This window comes from Patella vulgata, chromosome 2 (genome assembly GCF_932274485.2).
Source record: "Patella vulgata chromosome 2, xgPatVulg1.2, whole genome shotgun sequence".
In the NCBI taxonomy this organism is placed as follows: Eukaryota; Metazoa; Mollusca; class Gastropoda; family Patellidae; genus Patella; species Patella vulgata.
The window spans coordinates 8,761,651-8,785,094 of record NC_065880.2 but is presented as its reverse complement, the minus strand read 5'-3'; the positions used below and the strand labels follow the sequence as shown (position 1 = coordinate 8,785,094).

The following is a 23,444-nucleotide window of genomic DNA, read 5'->3' as shown; positions in this document are numbered from 1 at the left end:
TTAAACATACATTATGCAAGAGCTAAATCTGCCAATTGGGGTCTTTCTTTAGGTCCGAAATGTTATCTAAATTATTATTTAGATATTAATTAACTTATCCAGACCATAATCAACTCTCGATGGCATCGCTAGCCTGTGATATTTACTGGATTAGAACCCGGTCTTCTGCTTCTGATTAAATCAAAAAATGGATAATCGAGACTATGTTTTTTTTTTACCGTACACACTTTAGTAATGATGTTCAAGGCTAGGCGCAAAATTCGATTGCTAAATACTCGTTTCAGGGTGGATTAATTTGACTGTAATTTTCATCAAATTCCCTTTACATTATCTAGTTTTTAACTATTAGTGAGAACTACTAGCTCTTTTAACTAATTTGGTAGCCTGTCCCTCGTACCCTCCGTCGCTTACCCGCCCCTGCCATTTCTCGCTCATCTCGTCTGTGTAGGCATAGAATTTATTTAATAGGCCTATACGCAAGTAACTTTCGTTAACTATTTTTTTCCTTTTTTTTTTGGTTGGGGGGGGGGGGGCTCCTTAAATATTAGGGTCCCCATGGCTTCATTCAAGTTAGCGACCCCCATAACCCACATTGTTCAAGGATATTACATTAGGCCTCAAATATTTTGCGAGAATAAAAATCAGTTTTATATTCCGAACAAAATATGGATTCCAGCTTTTAAATTAAAACGACTTTGTCTCTCCAACTGAAAAGAAAAACCCATTAAATTTTAATCTATTGATAGGCCTAGGCATATCATTGTTTTATAAACTTTATGTCCGTGTCAGTAACAATATTTCTTCTAAGGTTTTACATTAATTTTATGCATATTAAAACTTGTCAACCTATTGAAGAAGATTGAACTAATTTCAACGAGAGTTGATGTATCATCCATTGTAAAACATTATCTAATTGAACACACTTCGATCTACATTTCAGATAGATTGAACTAATTTCTAAGAGCAGAAATATAAGTAGGCTACACTTAAAATAATTCAAAAACGTTGCAAGATAGTTAAAATATTTTTTATTTGAACTTAAGCACTTAATCATGAATGGGCATGTCGTTTCTCAAATATCTGACGTTAGTATTGGATATTTTGTGATTGGAATCTTTTAGAAGCTAATTAAATTGTCATTTTAAGATGTTGTTCAAGAGTTTTTTGTATTATTTCAAAATCTTAACACATGCATAAAATTAGTATGGCTAAAATGCCCGTTTTTGACATTTGCAGTGTAATGTACGTTGCTGTTTTCGTCAAGTGAGTCACCAACCAAAGGGAGATAATATATAAACGGAATTTAGATTTGGCGCATGCTCAGTTAGGATTTGGGAGAAAGATCATTTCATTTTACACGAACAGAAGATCCGACATTTTCTTACATCTCAGAACAAAACACACCTCAGGCCATGGCTTTAAAACGAATTCAAAAGGTTGGTTTTTCATTTAATTAAATAATATTCCTCCAAACTTGAACCTAGATCGAGAACAAAAGTCGAACGGTGACGTAAATAATGGTGTGGAAATGTGTGTAGTCCCCCCTCGAGTCGAAATCGGTGAACTGGTTTTAGTCGTCAAAATGGGTAGGCCTATTTCGACTTTCATATCGTTCATTAACGGATCTTATTAGATTTTCTAGTATTTCGATCAGTTCAGCTTTTTCCCCATTTTTTAAGATATATTATTTGATCAGATATCAGTTTGTATTGACTTTTGTATTGACTTATTATTGATGAACATAAATAAATTATGATCCATGTTTCTAATGGTTGGAGATTACATGTATGAATGAGAAAAGGCATGTAATAAGCAGGAAATATAACCATTGACTTTTTTTTTCCTTCATAATGAACCTTTATCGCCATCAAAAACTAAGCAATGTTTTAATTAAATAATTCTAACACTCATGTAACTAGTCTTTGTGTAATGCCCAGTTGCTTAAATTTAAATCGATTTCACATTGTAATCACAATATGATATTTCGATAAAATATAGACATCATTATTATCTCTTGTATCTGTCAAATTTTTATTTCTTTATAAATTCATCTTAGTGACTGTAAACAAACCATTGATCACATCAGGTTTACAGAAGAGGTTAGAAAAAATAGGGTCGCGTACTTGTTTAACTTATTAATTACAGTACGCCACATACTTCACAAAACCAGGTACCGGTATTGTTCAAGACATGAGGTGTTGAATGGTCGAATGGTTAGCACATGCGTGCTGTATCATAAAGTAAAGTCTGTCATTGAGCCAACTGCCATGGTTTGATGTCCTTCAATTTATTTATTAAGTCAAGCTTATGTCGGTCTAAGACACAACAAAAATGTCTGTGAAACCAGTATAAACCGATAGCTTAATTGTCGCTTACATTAGAGATGAAAACCCTATAGTTTGGGATCACAGCTCTGCTGACATCATCAGCGGCATGGCTGATCAGTTGTTCACATGATCCATCAAAATGGCCCTCCTCACACGACAGCTCAGTTGAAAACTGTAAGTAAGCAGTCGCAGGAGTGGAACATTGTGCGACTTCCTAAAAACTGTCAGAGGCTAGTTGCTGTCTTTCAAAAACTTGTCTGTAAGCAGTCGTGGGTGTATTTCTTAGTCAGCAATTAGTTCCAAGCAACTGGTTCCACTCCCTATACTTGTTTCAGGGGTTGGGGGTGGTTTAACGCAATAACGTGTGCATATTAAATCATTAAGGGCTGTCTTTGAGGAGGTAAGTGGCATGGTTTTGATTCCCCGCTTGTGCATGACAAAGAGTAGGGTTGTCTATTAAACCTTGTGGTTTTTCTCTGGTTGCTTCTGTTTCTTCCTAATGTTAAAATCCCTATGTGCAAGGGAATTATTGAAATAAAATCAAACCATATGTTAGTCCCAAAATTACCTATTTTGTGTTGAGTGGACATTAAACCCCTCTCTCTCTTTCTCTCAATTTGGTAATCTTTTTCTTCTTTGATTTATTCTGTTCTGAAAACGCCCCAAATCGAGTATGATCGACATAAAACTTGCCATGCTTCTACTACATGAAGATCTGAACAGTTGTAGTGGGAGGTCATACGAGTGGCTTTTAACCCTATGACGTCAGACATTGATTAATCAGCGTTGACGTTTCTAGTGGGTTACCCAATGTTCTGTGCAACTCACGCCAAAAACTCACCGTAACAAAGTTTCACTGGCTAATCCCTTACATCATCCAGAACGCAGGTTATATTACAACTCTTCCAGATCCTAGTGTAGTAAAGACAAGTAAAACAAAATTTTGAACTATAAAAAACAAAACAAAATAGGATCCTGTGTTTTAATCAGATTGCCAGTCATGGACATACAATGTGTGCTGCCTGGGCAAAATTTCCCTCATAGCACACTGTATGATGTACACCTGTCCGTGTTCATTAGCTTAGTTGGAGCAGAAAAGTAGGATGTTAAACCTCATTTCATTTCATACATGTATATTCTTTTTTACATATTGGGGGCGTTGGATGGACGAATGGTTAGCACGCGCACGCTGTATCATACGGTCTGTCATTGAGTCAACTGGCGGGGTTTCGATTCCCCGGTTGTACGTGACCTCGTGGGTTTTCTCCTGGTCCTCCGGTTTCCTCCCACTGCTGAAGACCCCTACGCGAAAGCGAATGATTGAAATAAAATTGAACCATGTGTTAGTCCCGAAATGACCTAGTTTGTGTCAAGTGGATGTTAAACCCCATTTCTCGCTCTCTCTTTTTACATATTGTCACGGTGGCTAAGTGGGTAAGACGCTGGCTCGCTAATCTGGAGGTTGGGTGTTCGATCCCTGCATTGGCCAAGAAAGTTCATTTCGATTTTTTCCGGCGTGGTTCCCCCTTGTCAGTGATGCATGACGGAGGGCCTGACAAGGACAGCTGTCTAGTTGTTTGGATTTGATAAAAAAACTGAGGTCCCATGTACACATTGATGTGCACGTAAAAGATCCCTTGACAGTTGGAAATCAATATAAGTCTAGCCCATACTGCCACTGTCCGGGCAAAATTTCCCTCATAGTACACTGTATGGCATATGCCCATCTTCATTAGCAGAACAGTAGGACGCTAAACCCCATTTTATTTTTATTAGTGTTAATGCAGTTTGGGTTGGGCAATAGTTCTGTATAACGATATGATATATTGTGATATGAAATATACATGTATGAAGTTAGTAATATCAAACAATTTCAAAAATATCACAATGTAAAAAATATCGTCAATACTATCAAACTATGTCAAAAATATCACAATAAAAAAAATAACGTCAACACTGTGATAGATAGATCACATCGAAATGATCTATCAAATTTTTTTTATAAAAATTACAATCGATCAGTATTTTCAATATTTGAGTTTTTCAATATTTCATTTTGTACAGTCATGATCTTCATGTAGATTTCGAGATCAAAGTATAAATTCAATGTCATGCTGATTCAATAATCTGTGGTTCAAAAAAACTCAGGATTTAAAAAAACAGAGCAAGACTAAGAGTCCCAGGCCTGTAAATAACAGTTTTAGATCTACCTGACAAAATGTCAGACACTAATGAAATAGTACCTGACATTTTCTTTTCCAACGTGGTTTCCCCTTGTCAGTGGTGCAGAACGGAGGGCCTGACAAGTACAGCTGTCTAGTCATTCGGATGAGACGAAAAACCAAGGTCCCGTGTATACATTGGAATGCACGTAAAAGATCCCTTGGCAGTTGGAATTCGATATAAGAGTAGGCGATAGTGCCGCTGCCCGGGCAAAATTTCCCTCATAGCACACTGTATGGCGTATGCCCGTCTTCATTAGCCCAGTATAGGAGCAGAACAGTAGGACGTTAAACCACATTTCATTTCATTTCACCTGACATTATCAACTTAGTGCTGGACAAAATGACAGGCACCAGAGGTTTTTGTGCCTGACAAAGCCTGAATCTGTGCCTGACATTTTCTGTGACAGGTGCCTTATTTCAAGGCTTGAGAATATTCGATTTAAGTATGCTGTTATCAAGCAATCGTTTACCCTTTTCCCAGATATTTATTATCTCAGTTGAGTGGTCGACTGATTGTCACAATTCCCACACGACGTCTATTTCACTTCCTAGTTTATCAATTACATTGTACTGATCTATATCCAACTTACGACTCAACTCCCCGGTTTTTAAATGTGTGTAATTGAACTTTTAGCATTATTATATAATATGATTAATTTTTCTATTTGATTCGGGTATTGAACATTCTCATCGCGCGAAGTTTCTTGCAGAAGTGGACGTATCTTTGGTTACGAATTTAAACAACGAGAATCGCGAATATCCAGCCCAGCGAAAAGATTGAAAACTTCATATGAGGAGTCTCATTGTTCGAAACATCTCCATACATGTATTTCACGCGAGACCTAGTTTTCCAGTTCAGAAGTCCGAGGAAATACGAAACGAACAGGCACGCTACCGGGAATTTTTATTTAATTTTTATATTTCATAGCGGCAACGTCGACAGAAAAATATAGTAAAACATAAAACCAAAACTAAGGACAACTAAATATTTTGTTTTATTCTATGGTTATTTACACATAAAAGCAATTTAAAAATATGAACAACTCAATTTAAAACATGTTAAATGGCAGTCTTGATAATCAATACTACCAACATTAGAGAGTCACCGAAGAGTTTTGTGGATACGAAACACCAAGAATAAAGGCCTGTGATAACTCCCGTTCACGGACACGCGACATATCAGTGAACGAGAGCTATTAGAGACTGGATTATTCAGTATAAGGCCAATTTTAATAAAATTGAAACCTGTAATTTGCTGGCGCGATATTTTCTGACGTGCTGGGTTTGTGGTGTTGGGGTATAAACCCCAATGGTTAGGTATAACAGTTCCACGAAAAATCGCAACCAAGTTCTATTTTGGCATGCATGTTAAAGAATCCCTGACTGATCATAAAAAAACAACTTTTCAAGGTGTGATCCTAGTTTTGTATGCCCAAGGAGTAGGGTCACCTGTATACATGTAAGCCTGTAGTTTTTTTCACCATTTCTAACAATGGCTGTGTGCATTTCAATTATTGTAATATAAATATACAATGTTTAAGATTCGTTCCCTAATGAACTTCATTTAGTCTTGAGTTTCTGGCTTCCTTTCTCTCTTTTTATCAAGAGACAGTGGGGGTTGGCTGAATGGTTAATGCGTGAACCTTGTATCATAAGGTCTGTCATTGAGTCAACTGGCGTGGTTTTGATTATCCAGTTGTCGCCTGTCCAACCTCATGGGTTTTCTTTGAGTCCTCCGATTTCCTCCCACTGCTAAAGACCCCTACGCGCAAGCGAATTATTGAAATAAAAATGGACCATGTGTTAGTCCCAAAATGACCTAGTTTGTGTTGAGTGGATTTTGAACTCCATTTCCCTCTCTCTTTTATCAGAGACAGGCAGTTTTATTTTATTATGAGTTAATCAGTTATTGCTTGTGGGGTTGACATGTCAAAAGGGGTTTTCCTGTGTACATGTACATTGTACATGTTGCCACTGTCTTGAATAATCTATTGACCTTTTAACCTCTGTCTTTATTATACATTTGTACATGTAACAGTAGATTATAACTTATTAATCCTCACTTGGTATTTGATAATTAATCTTCACTATATATGATTATGAGGTCAAACAGGACATATCTCACTTAACCATTTATCAAAGGGACATAATGCTGTCGATTTCCTACAGGGTTCAGACTGGTAATTACTTTCCTTGTCTAAGTAACCACAAATAGCAGTTTTTCCTTATTCCTTTCTCCGCTGACTCTTGTATGGACGAAGAGTGTTTGTACAAGTTTCTGTCAGGTTTTGGTGAATATTCTGTCAGGTTTTGGTGAATATTCTTGATTTTCTGTTATGATCAGGAAGTAAGCAGACATCAATTAGGGTGCTTGACTACTAAATCATTTCACCTAAAGATTCCTTTTATCAGCTGTAGCAAAAAATCAAAATGATCATCCCATTTAATACAGGTATTTTGACGAGGTAAATGTGACATGTTGGACACTTTCTTTGTGTTTAGGGGGGTTGGATGGCCGAATGGTTAGCACGTGCGCGCTGTATCATAAGACCTGTCATTGAGTTATCTGGCGTGGTTTCAAATCCCCAGTTGTAGGTGACAAGGAGTAGGGTCGCCTGTCCAACCTTGTGTGTTTTCTCCAGGTCCTCCGGTTTCCTCCCGCTGCTAAAGACCTCTACGGCCTACGCGCAATCGAATTATTGAAATAAAATTAAACCATATGTTAGTCCCGAAATGACCTAGTTTGTGTCAAGTGGACATTAACCCCTTAACTGTGTAATTAATTTGACGAAAAACATCATTTTTGGGCCTACTTTTTTCTGAATACAGATTTGAGTGGTCTTAAACCATAATAAAACTAAGAGTAAATAGAGTTGTCTCCCTTCAATTAGATTTCCTCGACCAGGCGTATTATAACGTCTTCCGCATGGTAAGATTGTGTTCGAAGAATAGGTTGGGGAAAATACCTCCAGGGCGTTATATTACGTCCTACACACGGTGAGTGGCAGTTGTCCAAGACGTTATATAACATCCTGCGCAGTTAAGGGGTTAAACCCCATTTCTATCTATTTTCTTGAATGGGGCATGTGGTGGGTAACCATGAGGTTGTGCAGGTGCCCCTACTCCTGGTCACAAACAAATTGACTAGCCAAACTTAGGACTTGAAACTCACTCCCTCTCTTCAGTTGTAATGAGTAAAAGATACATTAGATAAAGATAGATTAGATAACGAGCTGGTAGTTCTCACTATAAGACTTAAAAACTAGATAATGTAAAGGCAATTTGCCGAAAATTTCAGTCAAATTGTTCCATTATGAACCGAGAATTAAGCAATTGAAATTTCGGCATAGCCTCGATCATCATTACTAAAAAACATAGTCTCGATTATCCATTTCATGATTAAATCATGAATGAAAGTTGAGCAGCAAATCAGATCACAATACAGTAAATGCTAGCGTTGAAACCAAGAGTTGATTGTGGTCTGGATAAGTTAATTAATGTCTCATTATTAATTTAGATAACATTTCAGGCCTAAAGAAAGACCTGCAATATGCAGATTTACAATGTAGCTCTTGCATAATGTATGTTTAAGCAAATGGTTTCAAAACAGGAAGTTTATATCCAGGTCTGCAGACAACCAGTATCGCAGCGCAATTTGCGATACATATTTCATATTTTGTACGCTGCTAATCAAAAATTAAAATCTAATGTGTTTGATTTGCAGTAACTGCAAATCATTAATATGCCTGTCATTTTGGATATTGACACAAAGATTTATCCACATTTCTCAACACTTTCAACGTGTATAAAATATCAAATAAATTTTATAAACAAAACTGAATTCTCTGTGTGACATTTTCTTTGAACTGCCCAGACTCAATTCATTATACTATATATTACATGGACATAGGGAATCAAGTAGTACCACTCATGTTGCGAGACATGTCAATTTTGAGTAATTATATCGAGTGTTCAATTTGAAAAAAATAAATTCAGTGTATCCCCCACGTATTGTAAATAAAATATAAAAAATAAATATGTGTAAACGTATTGTAAAATGAGAAATCAAAGTAAGAATTCCTGTAAAATAATATTGTTTATTCGTAGTTAATAGAGATTATTCGTAAAATACCGTGTGCGTCCGATTCAGGGCTGCCGACAACCAGTATCGCAGCGCAATTTGCGATACATATTTTGTCCGTTGCTAACCAAAAATTAAAATCTAACGTTTTTGATTCGCAGTTACTGCGAATCATCAATATGCCTGTCATTTTGGATATTGACACAAGAATAATCCACATTTTGAAGACTAGAAGGCTTACTCAACACTTTCAACGTGTATAAAATGTTGAATAAAATTTTATGAACAAAACTGAATTCTCCGTGTGACATTTTCTTCTCGAACTACCAGACACAATACTATATAACACATAACTCGATGAATAGGGACTATTAAACTGGAAATAGGGAATCAAGTAGTACCACTCACGTTGCGAGACATCAAGTAATTATATCATATTCATTTTGAAAGAAATAAATCCAATGTATCCCCCACATATTGTAAATAAAATATAAAAAAATAAATACATGTTAACGTATTGTAAAATGATAAATCAAAGTAAAAATTCCCGTAAAACATTAAAGTAATATCTTGTTATTTAGGTGTTTTACATTGAAACTGAAAAACTGCTAATCAATTTTTAAATTTGCTAATCAAATTTGGCGAAATTGGACTTTTTGATTAGCAGTGCTGCTAATCAACTGTGAAAAATTACCGACAGCCCTGGTCCGATTGAACAAAAATAGTAACACACGATAAAAAGCAGACGAAATTGTTTTCTAACGAAGAAAAAAGAATTAAAATGAGTGGGACTTCGGAAGCCACTGCCAAGAATTGGCTTCAGACATAAGGCCTAACCAAAAGTCTACATTCAGAAATGTTCACATCTACCTGTAGCAGTGCTTAAATTCTAAAAAAAATCTTAAGAATGAAATCTAATCATTTGTTATAAATTAAAATTAAAATAATCTTGTTATTTAAGTGTATTACGTTGAAACTGAAAAACTGCTAATCAATTTAAAATGTGCTAATCAAATTTGGCAAAATTGGACTTTTTACTTAGCAGTGCTGCTAATCATCTGTGAAAAATTACCGAGAGCCCTGCTTATATCTCCTAATTGTCTATATTTACATAAGGCCTGTCATTGAGTCAACTGGCGTGGTTTCAAATCCCTGTTTGTACGTGACAAGGAGTAGGGTCGCCTGTCCAACCTCGTGGGTTTTCTCTGTGTCCTCCGGTTTCCTCCCACTGCTAAAGACCCCTACGAGCAAGCAAATTATTGAAATAAAATTAAAAACATATGTTAGTCCTGAAATAACCTAATTTGTGTCGAGTGGACGTTAAACCCCATTTCTGTCTCTCTCTCTCTCTCTCTGTCTATATTTATATATCTGTGTATTTTTCAGGAATTAACTGATTTAGGTAGAGATCCACCTGCACAATGTTCGGCAGGACCAGTAGGAGATGATCGTAAGTAGAATCTCATGTCACTCAACTTCTCACAAATAACCAGTCTCAACAGTGGCTGGAATAGCGTATAAACTCCACATCAACCAATCACATTATGTCATAAAAGCAATGTCCTTTTCTCTGATAATCTAAAAAATTCTTCAAGTGCTAAAAGTTTTGATCATGAAAAAGATGACCGTAATGTGGAAACATCAACGAGACGAATGGCGAAGTTTCCATAAAAACTTAGCCTGGAGGTCGGGTGTTCGATCCCTGCATTGACTGAGAAAGTTCGTCCAGATTTTCCCGCTTGGTTTCCCCTTGTCAGTGGTGCAGGACGGAGGGTCTGACAAGGACAGCTGTCTAGTCGTTCGAATGGGACGAAAAACCGAGGTCCCGTGTACATATTGGCGTGCGCGTACAAGATCCCTTGGCAGTTTGAATTCGATATAAGAGTAGGCCGTAGCGCCGCTACCCGGGCAAAATTTCCCTCATAGCAGACTGTATGGCGTAAGCCCGTCTTCATTAGCCCAGTTTAGGAGCAGAACAGTAGGACGTTAAACCCCATTTCATTTCATTTCCATAAAAACTAGTGGGCCGGTTGCTCAAAGCTCCGTTAACTTTTAACGACTCGTTAACTAGGGACTTCCTGTTATTATGTCATTGATGATATTTATACATTTACACAATTTAAATCCTTAAATTATTTTTGATACGCCCACATGGAAATATGGTCAAATATTGCCATCGCCCCTGTCCATCCGTCTGTCCTCCGTTTGTTGTGAACACTCTACAGACTACATTTATTATCAGATGATTCTGAAATTTTAAAATTTGTTTACATTAGTGAAATGAAGAAGTCTACAGTTATGGCCCTTTGTTGTGAACACTCTACAGACTACATTTATTATCAGATGATCCTGAAATTTTAAAATTTGTTTACATTAGTGAAATTCTTTAAAGCGATAATTTCATATTTTTAAGTTATATTTTTAAAATGTATTAAATAGATGGTACATGTATCTATAAACAGTCCTTCCTTGTTAAAGATTAATCCTATTTCACTATTGCCAGTTGAGAAATTTGCAAAAATATCATTTTCAACTTCAAATTCAAACGTTTGAAGATAGCTATGGGGGGAATAGAAAAACAAGGGAGGTAATTGTGTTATTATTTCCAGGGTGAATGATTTTTAAGTGTGAGAATGATACCTATGATCGTATAATAGTGAGTTGACAACCTATTGAGCAAAAGACATAGAAATAATTATGTTTTGACTTTCTTAGAAAATATGAAATTCTCGCTTTAAGTGGCATTTAGTAATTGAACAGTAACACACTAATACTATTTATAGATAACAATCACTGGTTTATTAACATGCAACATTTCGACGATGATACTGTCGTCTTTATCAAGCAAATGATAACATATATGTAAAACATAAAGTATTTATATACAGTAAAAAGAAGCCATAAATATAGAAATTACATGTAACAGGCACTGATCAAAGCGATGATTACAAAGCCCTAAGTAGTTATAAGCTGTTTGTCACGACATCACAATAAAAAGGTCAAATTATTACAAACTCTATAATACTTCCCTTCATTTTTACCCACACTGTTACCTAATTTGATTGCCTCATCTCCATATTTTGTGCTGACATCAATTAAATATTACGCTTGGATGCATTGGAAGCAAACATCAATACTTGCATCGGTAAATTTGACCGTCGCTGAATCTTGCACCGAACGAAAATTTTTTACTCAAATCTCGGGCGTAACTTCTGTAAACTTGTCATTTTGTACCGACCTTCGATACTACTGTCTACCATTGTGATGCATTCGATAATATTTATCCATATTTGTGAAGAAAAGCGATAAATTAATTTTATTTTATCAAAAAAAGCATATGAACAAAAAACATCGCTGATTATATCACCTAATTACAGGGGGTATAGCTCTCTATGTAATATTATAGGAGGAGCTAAAATGTCTGTTTAACAACAAAGTGGCAATGGAAAAGAGATACTAGATGATCGTGACAAAACTCGCCTTCGTCGATACTTTTATTTTGTTCAATCAGTATCAAATAATGTTTCGTTACGCGTGAAAACAATGATCAGGTTAGTCGTTTAATAAAACAAAAGATTAATTAACATATAATCTCGGGTTTATTGTTATTTTCACATTTTTTACCTGATCAGTGGGGGTCGAGTTAATTAACTACTACTCACGGGATTAGCGGAGGTGTTACGAAGAACGACAAGATGGTATCATTCAACATTGGCCGTTGAATGGGCGATGTTTTGTTAAATTTATTAGTAAAATAATGACCGCTGGCCGCGTTAGAGGAGTGACCTTTGAATAAAGAGATGAAACAATAGAATTTTTATGGTGGGGAATTTATCGTGACCGCTTACAAGGAGAAGTCGCTGAATAGGAGTGGCTTCTCATACAGATTCTACTGTATTCATTTATATCACTTTGTTGAACGACAAAAGTTATCATTCGATCTGTATGAAATTGATACATGTATCAGTGTCTTGTTAAAGCTCCCATTGCCTCGATCAATTTAGCTGCTGTAGGCGTATGTTTCGTTGCCTGGTAACCTATATCACTGTAATCCAGGTACATGTATCATTTAATCTTGTGTATCTAGCACTAATTTCTTTCACATATGTTTAATATCAAATTTTTGTTTAAAAAGTTTAAAATCACCAAAAATCATTTAATTTGTACTGTGTCCATTTTAAAGCTGACCATTCAATTTTTATAATGAGTTCCGTTTTTCATGTAAGATTTTTTGCAGCATTATTGTCTTGGACTAATTAGGCAAATTTAATGAAACAGATGAAAACAGATCGGTAATGACTATTTTCTGCCCAGGTTAAGTGGAGATATAACAAGTGTTACAATGGAGGTGTTGGCTTGTTTAATGTGTATGGGAGCCATGGTGGCTAAGTGGGAATACGCTGGCTCGCTAGCCTGGAGGTCTGGTGATCGATCCCTGCATTGGCCGAGAAAGCTCATCGTGATTTTCCGACGTGGTTACCCCATGTCAGTGATGCAGGACAGCTTATTAGTCGTTTGGATGGGACGGAAAACCGAGGTCCCGTGTATACATTGGCATGCATGTAAAAGATCCCTTGATAGTTGCAATTCAATATATGAGTAGGCCATAGTGCCCTCAGCACACTGTATGGCGCACGTCCGTCTTCATTAGCCCAGTTGGAGCAGAACAGTAGGACGTTAAACCCCGTTTCATTTTCATTTCGTTCCATGTGTATAATGTTATATCTTTTTGTATTTCAGTTTTTCATTGGCAAGCAACAATTATGGGTCCTGTAAGTATATTACATATAATGTGGGGGATTGGATGGCCGATTAGTTAGCACTTGTGGCTGTATCGTAAGGCCTGTCATTGAGTCAACTGGCATGGTTTCGAATCCCCGGTTGAACGTGACAAGGAGTAGGGTCGTCTGTCCAGCCTCGTGGCTTTTCTCCCGGTCCTCCAGTTTCCTCCCACTGCTAAAGACCCCTACGCGCAAGCGAATTATTGGAATAAAATTGAACCATATGTTCGTCCCAAAATTACCTAGTTTGTGTCGAGTGGACGTTAAACCCCATTTCTCTTTCTGTCTCTATATTAAATATGATGTCATTAATTTCGTTTTATAGTAAGACAACAAAATAACCAATCAGATTAAATTACAAATCTATATTTCCATTTGTTTTTTTGTATTGATGGCCTCTACCACATGAAGATCTGACTGGTTGTAGTTGAAGGTCACGTCAAGAGGTCATATGAGCTGCTTTTGACCCTACGATGTAACGGATCGTTTCATTGGCTAATCCCTCACTTCATGCAGAATGTGGGTTATATACATGGAACAACTTTTCCAAGTCCTAGTGTAGTAATGTAGTTAAGACAAGTAAAACGAAATTTTGTACTATAAAAAATGAAACGAAATAGGGTGTGTGTTAATCAATATACAAAATAACCATCTACAGTGCACTCTGTCACATCCGACATCGTACAGGATCGTTACAATATGTCGGATTACGCAGAGTGTCGGAATACCCAGTTTTCTCAAAACCGGAAATATTGTAACTTCGAAAGCCGGAAGTATTATTATAATGTAGCTTCGAACATAGAACTTCGAATCACCAGAATGTTATTCCCTTTAAAAATGATAAACCTTTCTGTACATTCAAAATTTTATTACATTAATTTTTATTTCATTTAACATGGGTAGGCATTTTGAATAGGTCATGTCTGTCGTTAATTTATCTTCTTTGCCGTCTTCAGTTGATCGCACTCTTGTCTTTGCTATCACGTGTTCATTGATAATGGGCATTCCGGAATTGAATTCTCTCAATCCCAAAAATAGTGACAATTGAGTGAAAATGGGTACTTCGGGCTACAACGCAGCGTCGACTGGATATATAAATATCTCATCCAACCATGCAGCCGAAACCTGTTCGTCGTGTTTAATTACGTCACAATTCTACTCACACCACCTCCGTTGTCGGGACTGACAGAACTGTGACAGGACTGAATTCTGCGTCACTCGATTGCAATTCTGTCAATTCGGGATGGTCCGGACTGTGAATCGAGCATCCCAAGGTCGTTGTCACATGGTTGGAAGAGATCCATAGGGTGACCAAACTTATAGGTTATTCAGGTTCAATCGGCATGCGCAACGAAGGTTTCCAACAGGTGCTAGGAATATTTTTACGACTGTGAATTAGGGGGAAAATTTGTGGATATTTTTGAGTATTTGTCGCAACTGTCGTACAAGAGATTGAAATTATCAAAGTAATCAACAAAGACCCACAGTAGCAAGTTTTAATCTCACAGATAATTGATTGGGGATTGCTTGTTAATCTTTTGTGGCTTCACACCCATCCAGTTTTAATCTCACGGATAATTGATCGGTAAGTGTTTGCTTCACACCCACCGATTGAAGGCCGGATTATACGGTGTCGATTCAATGGAAATCGTATGACGAGATGGCTGATTGATGTCGTAATCTGGAATGTAAAGAGTTCGAATTACCCAGAGATTTTTTGGCTAGGTAATAAGGAAATAAATCGGGACATGAAAATGGTGTCGGAGTGATCAGAGGTCGTATGTGACAGAGTGCACTATATACATTCATCTTGAACAGAAATTTATACAATCAGAATCTTGGGAGTTTTGGCGGCGGAATTGTTTAACGTGTGTTCGTTAGACCATAAGGTCTGTCATTGAACAATCTGATTAAAACACAGATCCTATTTCGTTTTTTATAGTTCAAAATTACGTTTTACTATACTAGGAGGATCTGGAAGAGTTATTTTATAATATACATGTAAGCCACGTTCTGGGTGATGTCATAGAGTCAAAGCTACTCATATGACCCCTGATGCAATCTTCCACTGCAGCTGGTCAGATCTTCATGTAGTCGAGGCCATCGAATGTATAAAAAAAATGGAACGAAATATCGATCTGTATTTTAATTAGACTGGTCATTAAATCAAGTGTTGTGTTTTCGCTTGTACTTGATACATATTTTTTTTTTTTTTAATTCAAAATTTTCTCTGGTTGTATTCCACCCATATTCAGATGAAAATTATATGTCAGTCCCCCAAAATGTAAATCCTATGAAAAGTAAAATATTGATATTGACACCAAAGTTACTTTCTTTTTGTTTTAAAGTTACAATTTCATATTTCTAAGTTATATTTTTAAAATGTATTAAAATAAAGCCCTAAAATAGATGGTATCTATAAACAGTCCTACCTTGTTTAAGAATAATTCACTATTGCCAGTTGAGAAATTTGCAAAAATATAATTTTCAACTTCAAATTCAAACGATTGAAGATAGCTATTCCATGGTGGGGAATAGGAAAACAAGGGAGGTAATTGTGTTATTATTTTGGGTGTGAAGATTTTTAAGTGTGAGAAAGATGACCTATGATCGTATAATAGTGAGTTGACAACCTATTGAGCAAAAGAATAGAAATAAATATGTTTTAAATTTCTTAAAAAATATGAAATTGTAGATTTTAAAGAAATGCCAGTTTGTGCCCTGTCCAAACTTTAAGCATGTTATATATATTATAATGTGTTGCCCAAACTGGCTAGAATAAACAAACTTGAATTCTGTAGAAAATCAACAAAATCTTGTTGTTGATTTATCAGAGTTTTTGTTACACACATTTGTCCACTGTAAGATGGCTAAATGGTTTGTTCTTTGCATGGTTTGTCACATTGGCTTCCTCATTTGGCACACACACCTTGGTTCTCTTGAGGGCCTACAATCAAGGAGTTGGTCCCTAGCATCACCAACTTCTTCTGTCCAATGTTCAAGTTTTGTGCCACATGACTCTGTCTGATTAAAACACGGATCTTTTTTTCGTTTTGTTTTTTATAGTTCAAAATTTTGTTTTACTTGTCTTTACTACATTTAGGATCTGGAATAGTTGTTATATTACCGGCGTTTCGATTGATGTGAGGGATTAGCCAATGAAACGGTCTGTTACCTTGAGTTCTTGGCTTGCGATGCAAGGAACTGTGGATATACCACTAGAAAAGTCAACACTGATTGATTAATCAATGTCTGACGTCATAGGGTCAAAAGCTGCTTGTAAAACCGGTCAGATCTACATTTAGTGTAGGCCATCGAAAGCATGACTTGTTTCATCTAATTGATTTGATAATACTTTTGTTGTTTTTTTATTTAAATGTTATTTATTTTCAGGTGGAGAGTCCATTTCAAGGGGGTGTATTTTTTCTCACAATACATTTTCCAACAGATTATCCTTTCAAACCACCAAAGGTACGAAAATTATTTATTATTCAGTTGCGTTCTGTTGACAATAAAACATGGCTGCACAATCTTAAAGAAGTTATGATTTGGAGGCACACTTTCCATGGTTCTGTCCAATGCAGGGGGGTCACGGTGGCTAAGTGGGTAAGACGTTGGCTCGCTAGCCTGGAGGTCAGGTGTTCAATCCCTGCTTTGGACGAGAAAGTTTATCCAGATTTTCCGGTGTGGTCGTCACCCCTTGTCAGTGATGTAGAACGAAGGGCCTGACAAGGACAGCTATATAGTCATAAGGTCGAGACAAAAAACCGAGGTCCCGTGTACACATTGGCATGCATGTAAAAGATCCCTTGACAGTTAGAATTCGATATAAGAGTGGGCTGTAGTGCCCGTCTTCATTAGCCCAGTTTGGAGCAAAACAGTAGGACTTTAAACTTCATGTCATTTCTGTCCAATGCAAATTTAATTGGACCGTTTCCAGTTAACACGACAGTGGTCGGCTTCCATGCTGTACACAGAAATCCTCACTTATGACTTCCGATGCGAAAACATGAACTGAAAACCCCAAATAATTTAGCATCAATTGGTCTTTTATCATACTAAATTTAGAATATGCATGCTTGGTTGCTCTTCTTAAAACCAAATTCAATCTTATACACCTTACTGGGGGGTTGGATGACCGAATGGTTAGCACGGACACGCTGTATCATAAGGCTTGTCATTGAGTTAACTGGCGTAGTTTCGATTCCCCCTTTGTACTAACTAGGAGTAGGGTCGGCTGTCCGGTTTCCTCTCACTGCTAAAGACCCCTACCGCAAACGAATTATTGAAATAAAAATTGAACTATGTTCGTCCCGAAATGACCTAGTTTGTGTTGAGTGGAGTTGAACCTCCCTTTATCTCTCTCTCTCACACACGCTTATACTCCGAACTTGTACTGTACAGGGATTCTAGTTCGTGTCCTGTGGAGTTAAACTCTGTCTCTCTCTCTCTTCCGGTTTCCTCCCACTGCTAAAGACCCCTATGCGCAAGCGAATTATTGAAATAAAGTTAAACCATATGTTAGTCCCGAAATGACCTAGTTTGTGTCGAGTGGAGGTTAAACCCCATTTCTCTCTCTCAAACTTATACTCCAAACCTGTAATGTACAGGGATTTTGAATAATAATAATATATATTTTTCTCAATAGGTTGCATTCACAACCAGAATATACCACCCGAACATAAACAGTAATGGTAGTATCTGCCTTGATATACTCCGAAGTCAATGGTCACCAGCACTAACTATTTCAAAAGGTCAGTTGAAAATTTATTTTTGGACCAGGGAACATGTCCGCAACGCTATGGTCTTGTTCTTTGGGACATCACTTTTTGAAAAACGACTAAGACTCCATCATTTCACTCACAATCAACGTCAAACTCGGCATGCTGGTTCTTTTGACAATTGTATCTATTTTTGGTGTTACCTCACAACTCCAAGATGGCTGTAATTAGGTCAAACTCAGGTCAGGACCCTCTTTCTCGAAATTTTAACTAAAGATAAAATCCAAATTTTAGTAGATACTTCAATTTTGATTGGCTAAGCACTAAAATCAATCTAATATTATCCAATCAAATTACTTAAATTTGGATTTTTATCTCCGTTAAAATTTCGTGAAACAGGCCCCTGGTCCATAAAAACATGTGAGAGATAAGGCAATTCAGGTATTGAAGCTCCGTCTTCCATTAACAAACAATCCCTAGCTTCTATTTGTAACGTTGATATTGTTGACTAAGCAAAAAATAACTGTTATAAATGGAAATATACAACACTAATACATCAAAGGCGTCAGTTTATATACATAATGTGTATTAGTTAGTTAAAATTGTTAGTAATCAGGCAGTAGTCATTTAGTAGGTGACTATTGAATGATATACACCACTATTGTCCAGGTTTGTGTATTCAATAGTGATGGGTGTTATAAATAGTCACATTTTTTACAGCTAGTTACACACCTGCTAATTAATGACAACTGTATTAATTCTAACCACTTTCTGTACATACTAAACATTAGTTTAGAATACTGACCACTTATATGATTTTATGACAAAAAATGTCATTACTAAAAGGCCTAGCTTCATTAGTCAACGGTATCAGATTACCAGTGATGTATATTGTTGTTACCCTTGTCTGTCCATCCACCCGTCTGTTAAAAAATCTTGTAAATACACATACTCTACCGATCAGAGGTCAAACTTTCTTGGGTTGTTGACCTAGTCCTAAGGATGTACCCTAACTACAATCATTGACACTCAACGATTATTTGCTAAGCAGAGTTACTGCCCTTAGCACCAAGGTTTTAAGATTTATTTTTCAAACTTCTTGCTTTGTCATGAGGGGAACACTGTAACCCAAGTATCGTTTAATCTTGTGTATCTAGCACTAATTTCTTTCACATTTGTTTAATATCAAATCTTTGTTTAAAAATTTGTAAAAATTGTTTAAAATCGCCAAAAATCATCTGATTTGTACATGTGTCCAGTTTAAAGCTGACTGATTAATTTTGATAATGAGTGTCCAATTTACAAGTATTTAATTTCCTGATCACTGTTCAAAAATTAATCATTATACATCATTAATCAATTGGGTTGTTGATTTTTTAACAAGGATTGAGAAATTAAACACTTGTAAATTGGACACTCATTATCAAAATTGAATGGTCATCTTTAAACTGGACAGAAGTACAAATTAAACGATTTATGGTGATTTTAAACAGTTTTTACAAATTTTTAAACAAAGATTTGATATTAAACGAATGTGAAAGAAATTAGTGCTATATACACAAGATTAAACAATACCTGGGTTACAGTGGAAGCTGTCTCAAAATTTATAAACCTTGAATTTAATCTATTGTTCCAAATCTTTGAGATATTTTTTTTTGCAAACTTGTTAGGTATGTTTGACTAGTCACGTAACAACAAACCAAGAATCTACCATTCGTAGTTATTGCTTTTGATGTTGAATTCTTACAATCCGCTGGTGGTTGGCATAAATCCATTGCCTAGCAACGCTATATTTTATGCAATAGTCAAAATATTTAGAAATACATGTAATAATCAATGCTTTTATCTGATTTTATAAAAAAAACAATCAATATACGTCTTTGAAAGCTGCTCATTGTTACTTTTTATGGTTCGGACAATGTGTACTTTCCCACTGCTTAATCCATACTACATGTAGATTCATTATCTATCTGGTTAAAACACAGATTCTATTTCGTTTCGTTTTTATAGTTCAAAATTTCGTTTTACTTGTCTTTACTACACTTGGATCTGGATAAGCCAATGAAACGGTCTGTTACGGTGAGCTTTAGGCGTGTTTTGCATGGAACTGTGGGTAATCTACTAGTAACATCAATGCTAATTGATTAATCAAATGTCTGACGTCATAGGGTCATAAGTCGGTCTTTTGACCCCTGACGTGACCTATCACTATAACTTGTCAGATCTTCATGTAGTGTAGGCCATGGAAAGTATAAAAAACGAAACGAAATATATAGATTGATTGATTATTTAACATTTAATTAAAGATACATTATGGAAGATTAGATAAAGAGCTGGGAGTTCTAACTATAAATAATAGTTAAATAACTAGATAATGTAAAGTGATTTTGCTGAAAATGTCAGTCAAATTGATCCACCCTGAACCGGTCTGTCCAACCTCTGCTACTCCTGCAACCTAATTAAAATACAGATCTATATTTCGTTTCGTTTTTTTATACTTTCGATGGCCTCTACTACATGAAGATCTGACCAATTGTAGGAGGAGGTCGTGTCAGGGGTCATACGAGCGGCTTTTGACCCTATGACATCAGACATTAATTAATCAATCAACATTGATGTTTCTAGTGGTTTACCCACAGTTCCGTGCATCAAACGCCAAGAAATCGCTGCAACAGACCGTTTCATTGGCTAATCCCTTACATCATCCAGAACGTGGGTTATACATGTATAACAACTCTTCCAGATCAAAGTGTATTAAAGACAATTAAAACAAAATTTTGAACTATAAAAATAAAACGAAATAGGATCTGTTTTTTGATCAGACTGCCACTCCCCCTCTCATTTCCACCTTTTATAGATATTTGATTATCCTATATTGTGCCTCTGAACTCTCGAGTTAAGGACGTGCACTTTACAAATGTTGCATAAATAAAAAAAATAATAATAAAAAAATTAAAATTTTATTTTTTCATTTTCAGTTCTGTGCATTTTACAAGTGTTGCATAAGAAAAAAAAATAATAAAAAAAAATTAAAATTTTATTTTTTCATTTCCAGTTCTGCTTTCCATTTGTTCCCTATTAACAGACCCAAATCCCGACGATCCACTTGTTCCAGAAATAGCCAGAATCTACAAAACAGACAGGTGTAAATACACTTCAATGGCTCGAGAATGGACAGTAAAATATGCAATGTGACCATAAACGTTATTATTATAAAACAAAAAAAAAAAAATGAAGCCCAGAAAAAATTCTTTCTTAATCTTAGAATTTTTATAGTATGTAAGCATTGGCTCCATTTCTTCTTGTTCTTATTAAGTAACTTTTGATATTTAAGTTATTCATTTTAATCTAAACTCTTAAACAAGTGAGGTGTACTGGGGACAAAAACAGAACTATTTTATGTGAAAAATGATGATATTTGTACCATATTTGAAAAAAATAACCCATCTAACCCTCCTTTCTGTAAAACTATTTTAAATAATTGATATATGTCAAGTAGGCAACTTCGTAGCAACACTTAAAACCCTTTGTTTTAAGCCATGTGTCTATTAACCAATCAAAACAATATGTTAGTCGACCAATCGAAATAAGAGGTATACAAAAATTCTTTGATTTCGAATTCCAACGGTAGGATTGTTTCTGGGCTTGAGAAGGAAGTTTTTTTTCTATTGTCATTCAACCATCAGTGTCAAATGACAACTGTGTTAAATATTCTTAATAAATGCCATTGTAGAATGATTTGTTTGTCAATCAATAGTATCATTTTTTCATTTTAAGGAATAAAAAGAACACCGTGAATTGATGATATGAACGTTACATGTTTCTGTAATTGATCTATAGATATTTAATTTTCAATTTCAAATTTCAAATTAAATGATAATTTGAAAATGTAAATATTTTTTCTGTGCTGTAAATGAATTTCGATTCGTTTATATTTCTGTGTATTATTTGGATCTATTTTAAATATATTAAGTGCTGCTACCAGATCTAGAAGGTAAATATTAGGTAAAAGTGTATGAAAAGCGTGTATTAATTAATAATCAACCTCTTGTTTAATTGATCACTTATTTTATAATCATCTTTCTAAATGACGTAGTTCGGTCAGATTATTGGAATTTTTTTTTACATGCCATGGGTGTCTGTATTCGTTCAAAGGTCTCGTTCATTAGTATTTGCCAATCTTTCTAGAAAACGACCATCTGGAGAACTTACCTGTTAGTCACTTTACATGCCATGAAATTCAATATCAAAGAATTTAGCCTTTATAGTTCTATATGAGATGTATAAAACCAATTTGGGATAATGCAAAAAAAGTAATAAATAATCTGTTGATGTAAGAGAATCAAAATCCAGTAAATTTTAGTTTGTCACCCATGGCAGCCATTGGCAGGTGTTTTAGATAACGATTGAGACAGGTGTACTAGATAACAATTGAGACAGGTACTAGATAACGATTGAGACAAGCCTACAGTAAAAAAAAAACTAAACAAGAAAATCAAAATGCATTTTTAATAAATAAAGCGTTGGACGCCCATGGCAGGTGTACTAAAGCACGGTTAAGACACATCTGCGTTAATTAGGATTCCATCATTTTCTTCTTTTATTTTCATTTTTATCTGTCTGTTGTTACGGCTTTGAAAAAAAAATAACGTTTACAAATTATATAAAAAATATAGTGCTCAGTGGGTTTTTTCGTTCCTATGTTTGTCAAATGTCTATTATTCAAATATTAATATGTACATTTTTTTCCCGTCAAGGCGATGGGATGAAATAGTTAAAAATTTATGCGATGGCTGTTTTTTTTCCTGACTTTTAAGACACACCAGCCTTGTATAGTCCATAAATAAATATCAATGTCTTATCAACTCGTTGCTTTTCTTTTATCGGAGCTGGGGGATTGGATGGCCAAATGGTCTGTCATTGAATCAACTGCCGTGGTTTCGATTCCCAGGTTGTACATGACAAGGAGTAGGGTCGCCTGTGTGTTGTGAGTCAACTCTGGCGTGGTTTCAATTTCCCGGTTGTACAAGATCTGTCATGTCATCCCACTGACAAGACACTGAACACACTGTTCCTTACCAGGTCCTAAGTCTTTGGGGGTGGGGGTGGGAGAGGAATGGCCGAATGGTTAGCTGGTTAGCGCGTGTGCATTGTATTAGGGTGACCCATCATAAATAAATATTTCCAAATATCTTGACAATTATGCCACAATATTTATATATATATCAAGCCTTAAATCAGTTTCACACAATTCTAGTCACTAAATAAACGATCATGTTGTACTTAATAAGCTATGACCATTTAATTAT

At 35.8% G+C, this 23,444-nt stretch overlaps 1 protein-coding gene across 1 annotated transcript; it reads left to right on the top strand.

Annotated features, from left to right (window-relative positions):
• The first annotated feature begins 1,289 nt into the window (after positions 1-1,289).
• LOC126809985 (ubiquitin-conjugating enzyme E2 2) lies at positions 1,290-22,655 on the top strand. Its single transcript, XM_050534871.2, has 6 exons — positions 1,290-1,436; positions 10,020-10,083; positions 13,374-13,405; positions 16,808-16,885; positions 18,063-18,168; positions 21,191-22,655. Exons 1-6 carry the CDS (start codon positions 1,413-1,415, stop codon positions 21,328-21,330), a joined length of 444 nt encoding a protein of 147 aa, XP_050390828.1. The 5' UTR covers positions 1,290-1,412; the 3' UTR covers positions 21,331-22,655.
• The last annotated feature ends 789 nt before the right edge of the window (positions 22,656-23,444 follow it).

Coding starts and splice junctions, on each gene's coding strand:
- LOC126809985 (XM_050534871.2), top strand. CDS start 1,413: ATGGCTTTAAAACGAATTCAAAAG. Junction 1,437..10,019: donor CTTTAAAACGAATTCAAAAG/GTTGGTTTTTCA, acceptor TGTATTTTTCAG/GAATTAACTGATTTAGGTAG. Junction 18,169..21,190: donor AGCACTAACTATTTCAAAAG/GTCAGTTGAAAA, acceptor TTTCATTTCCAG/TTCTGCTTTCCATTTGTTCC.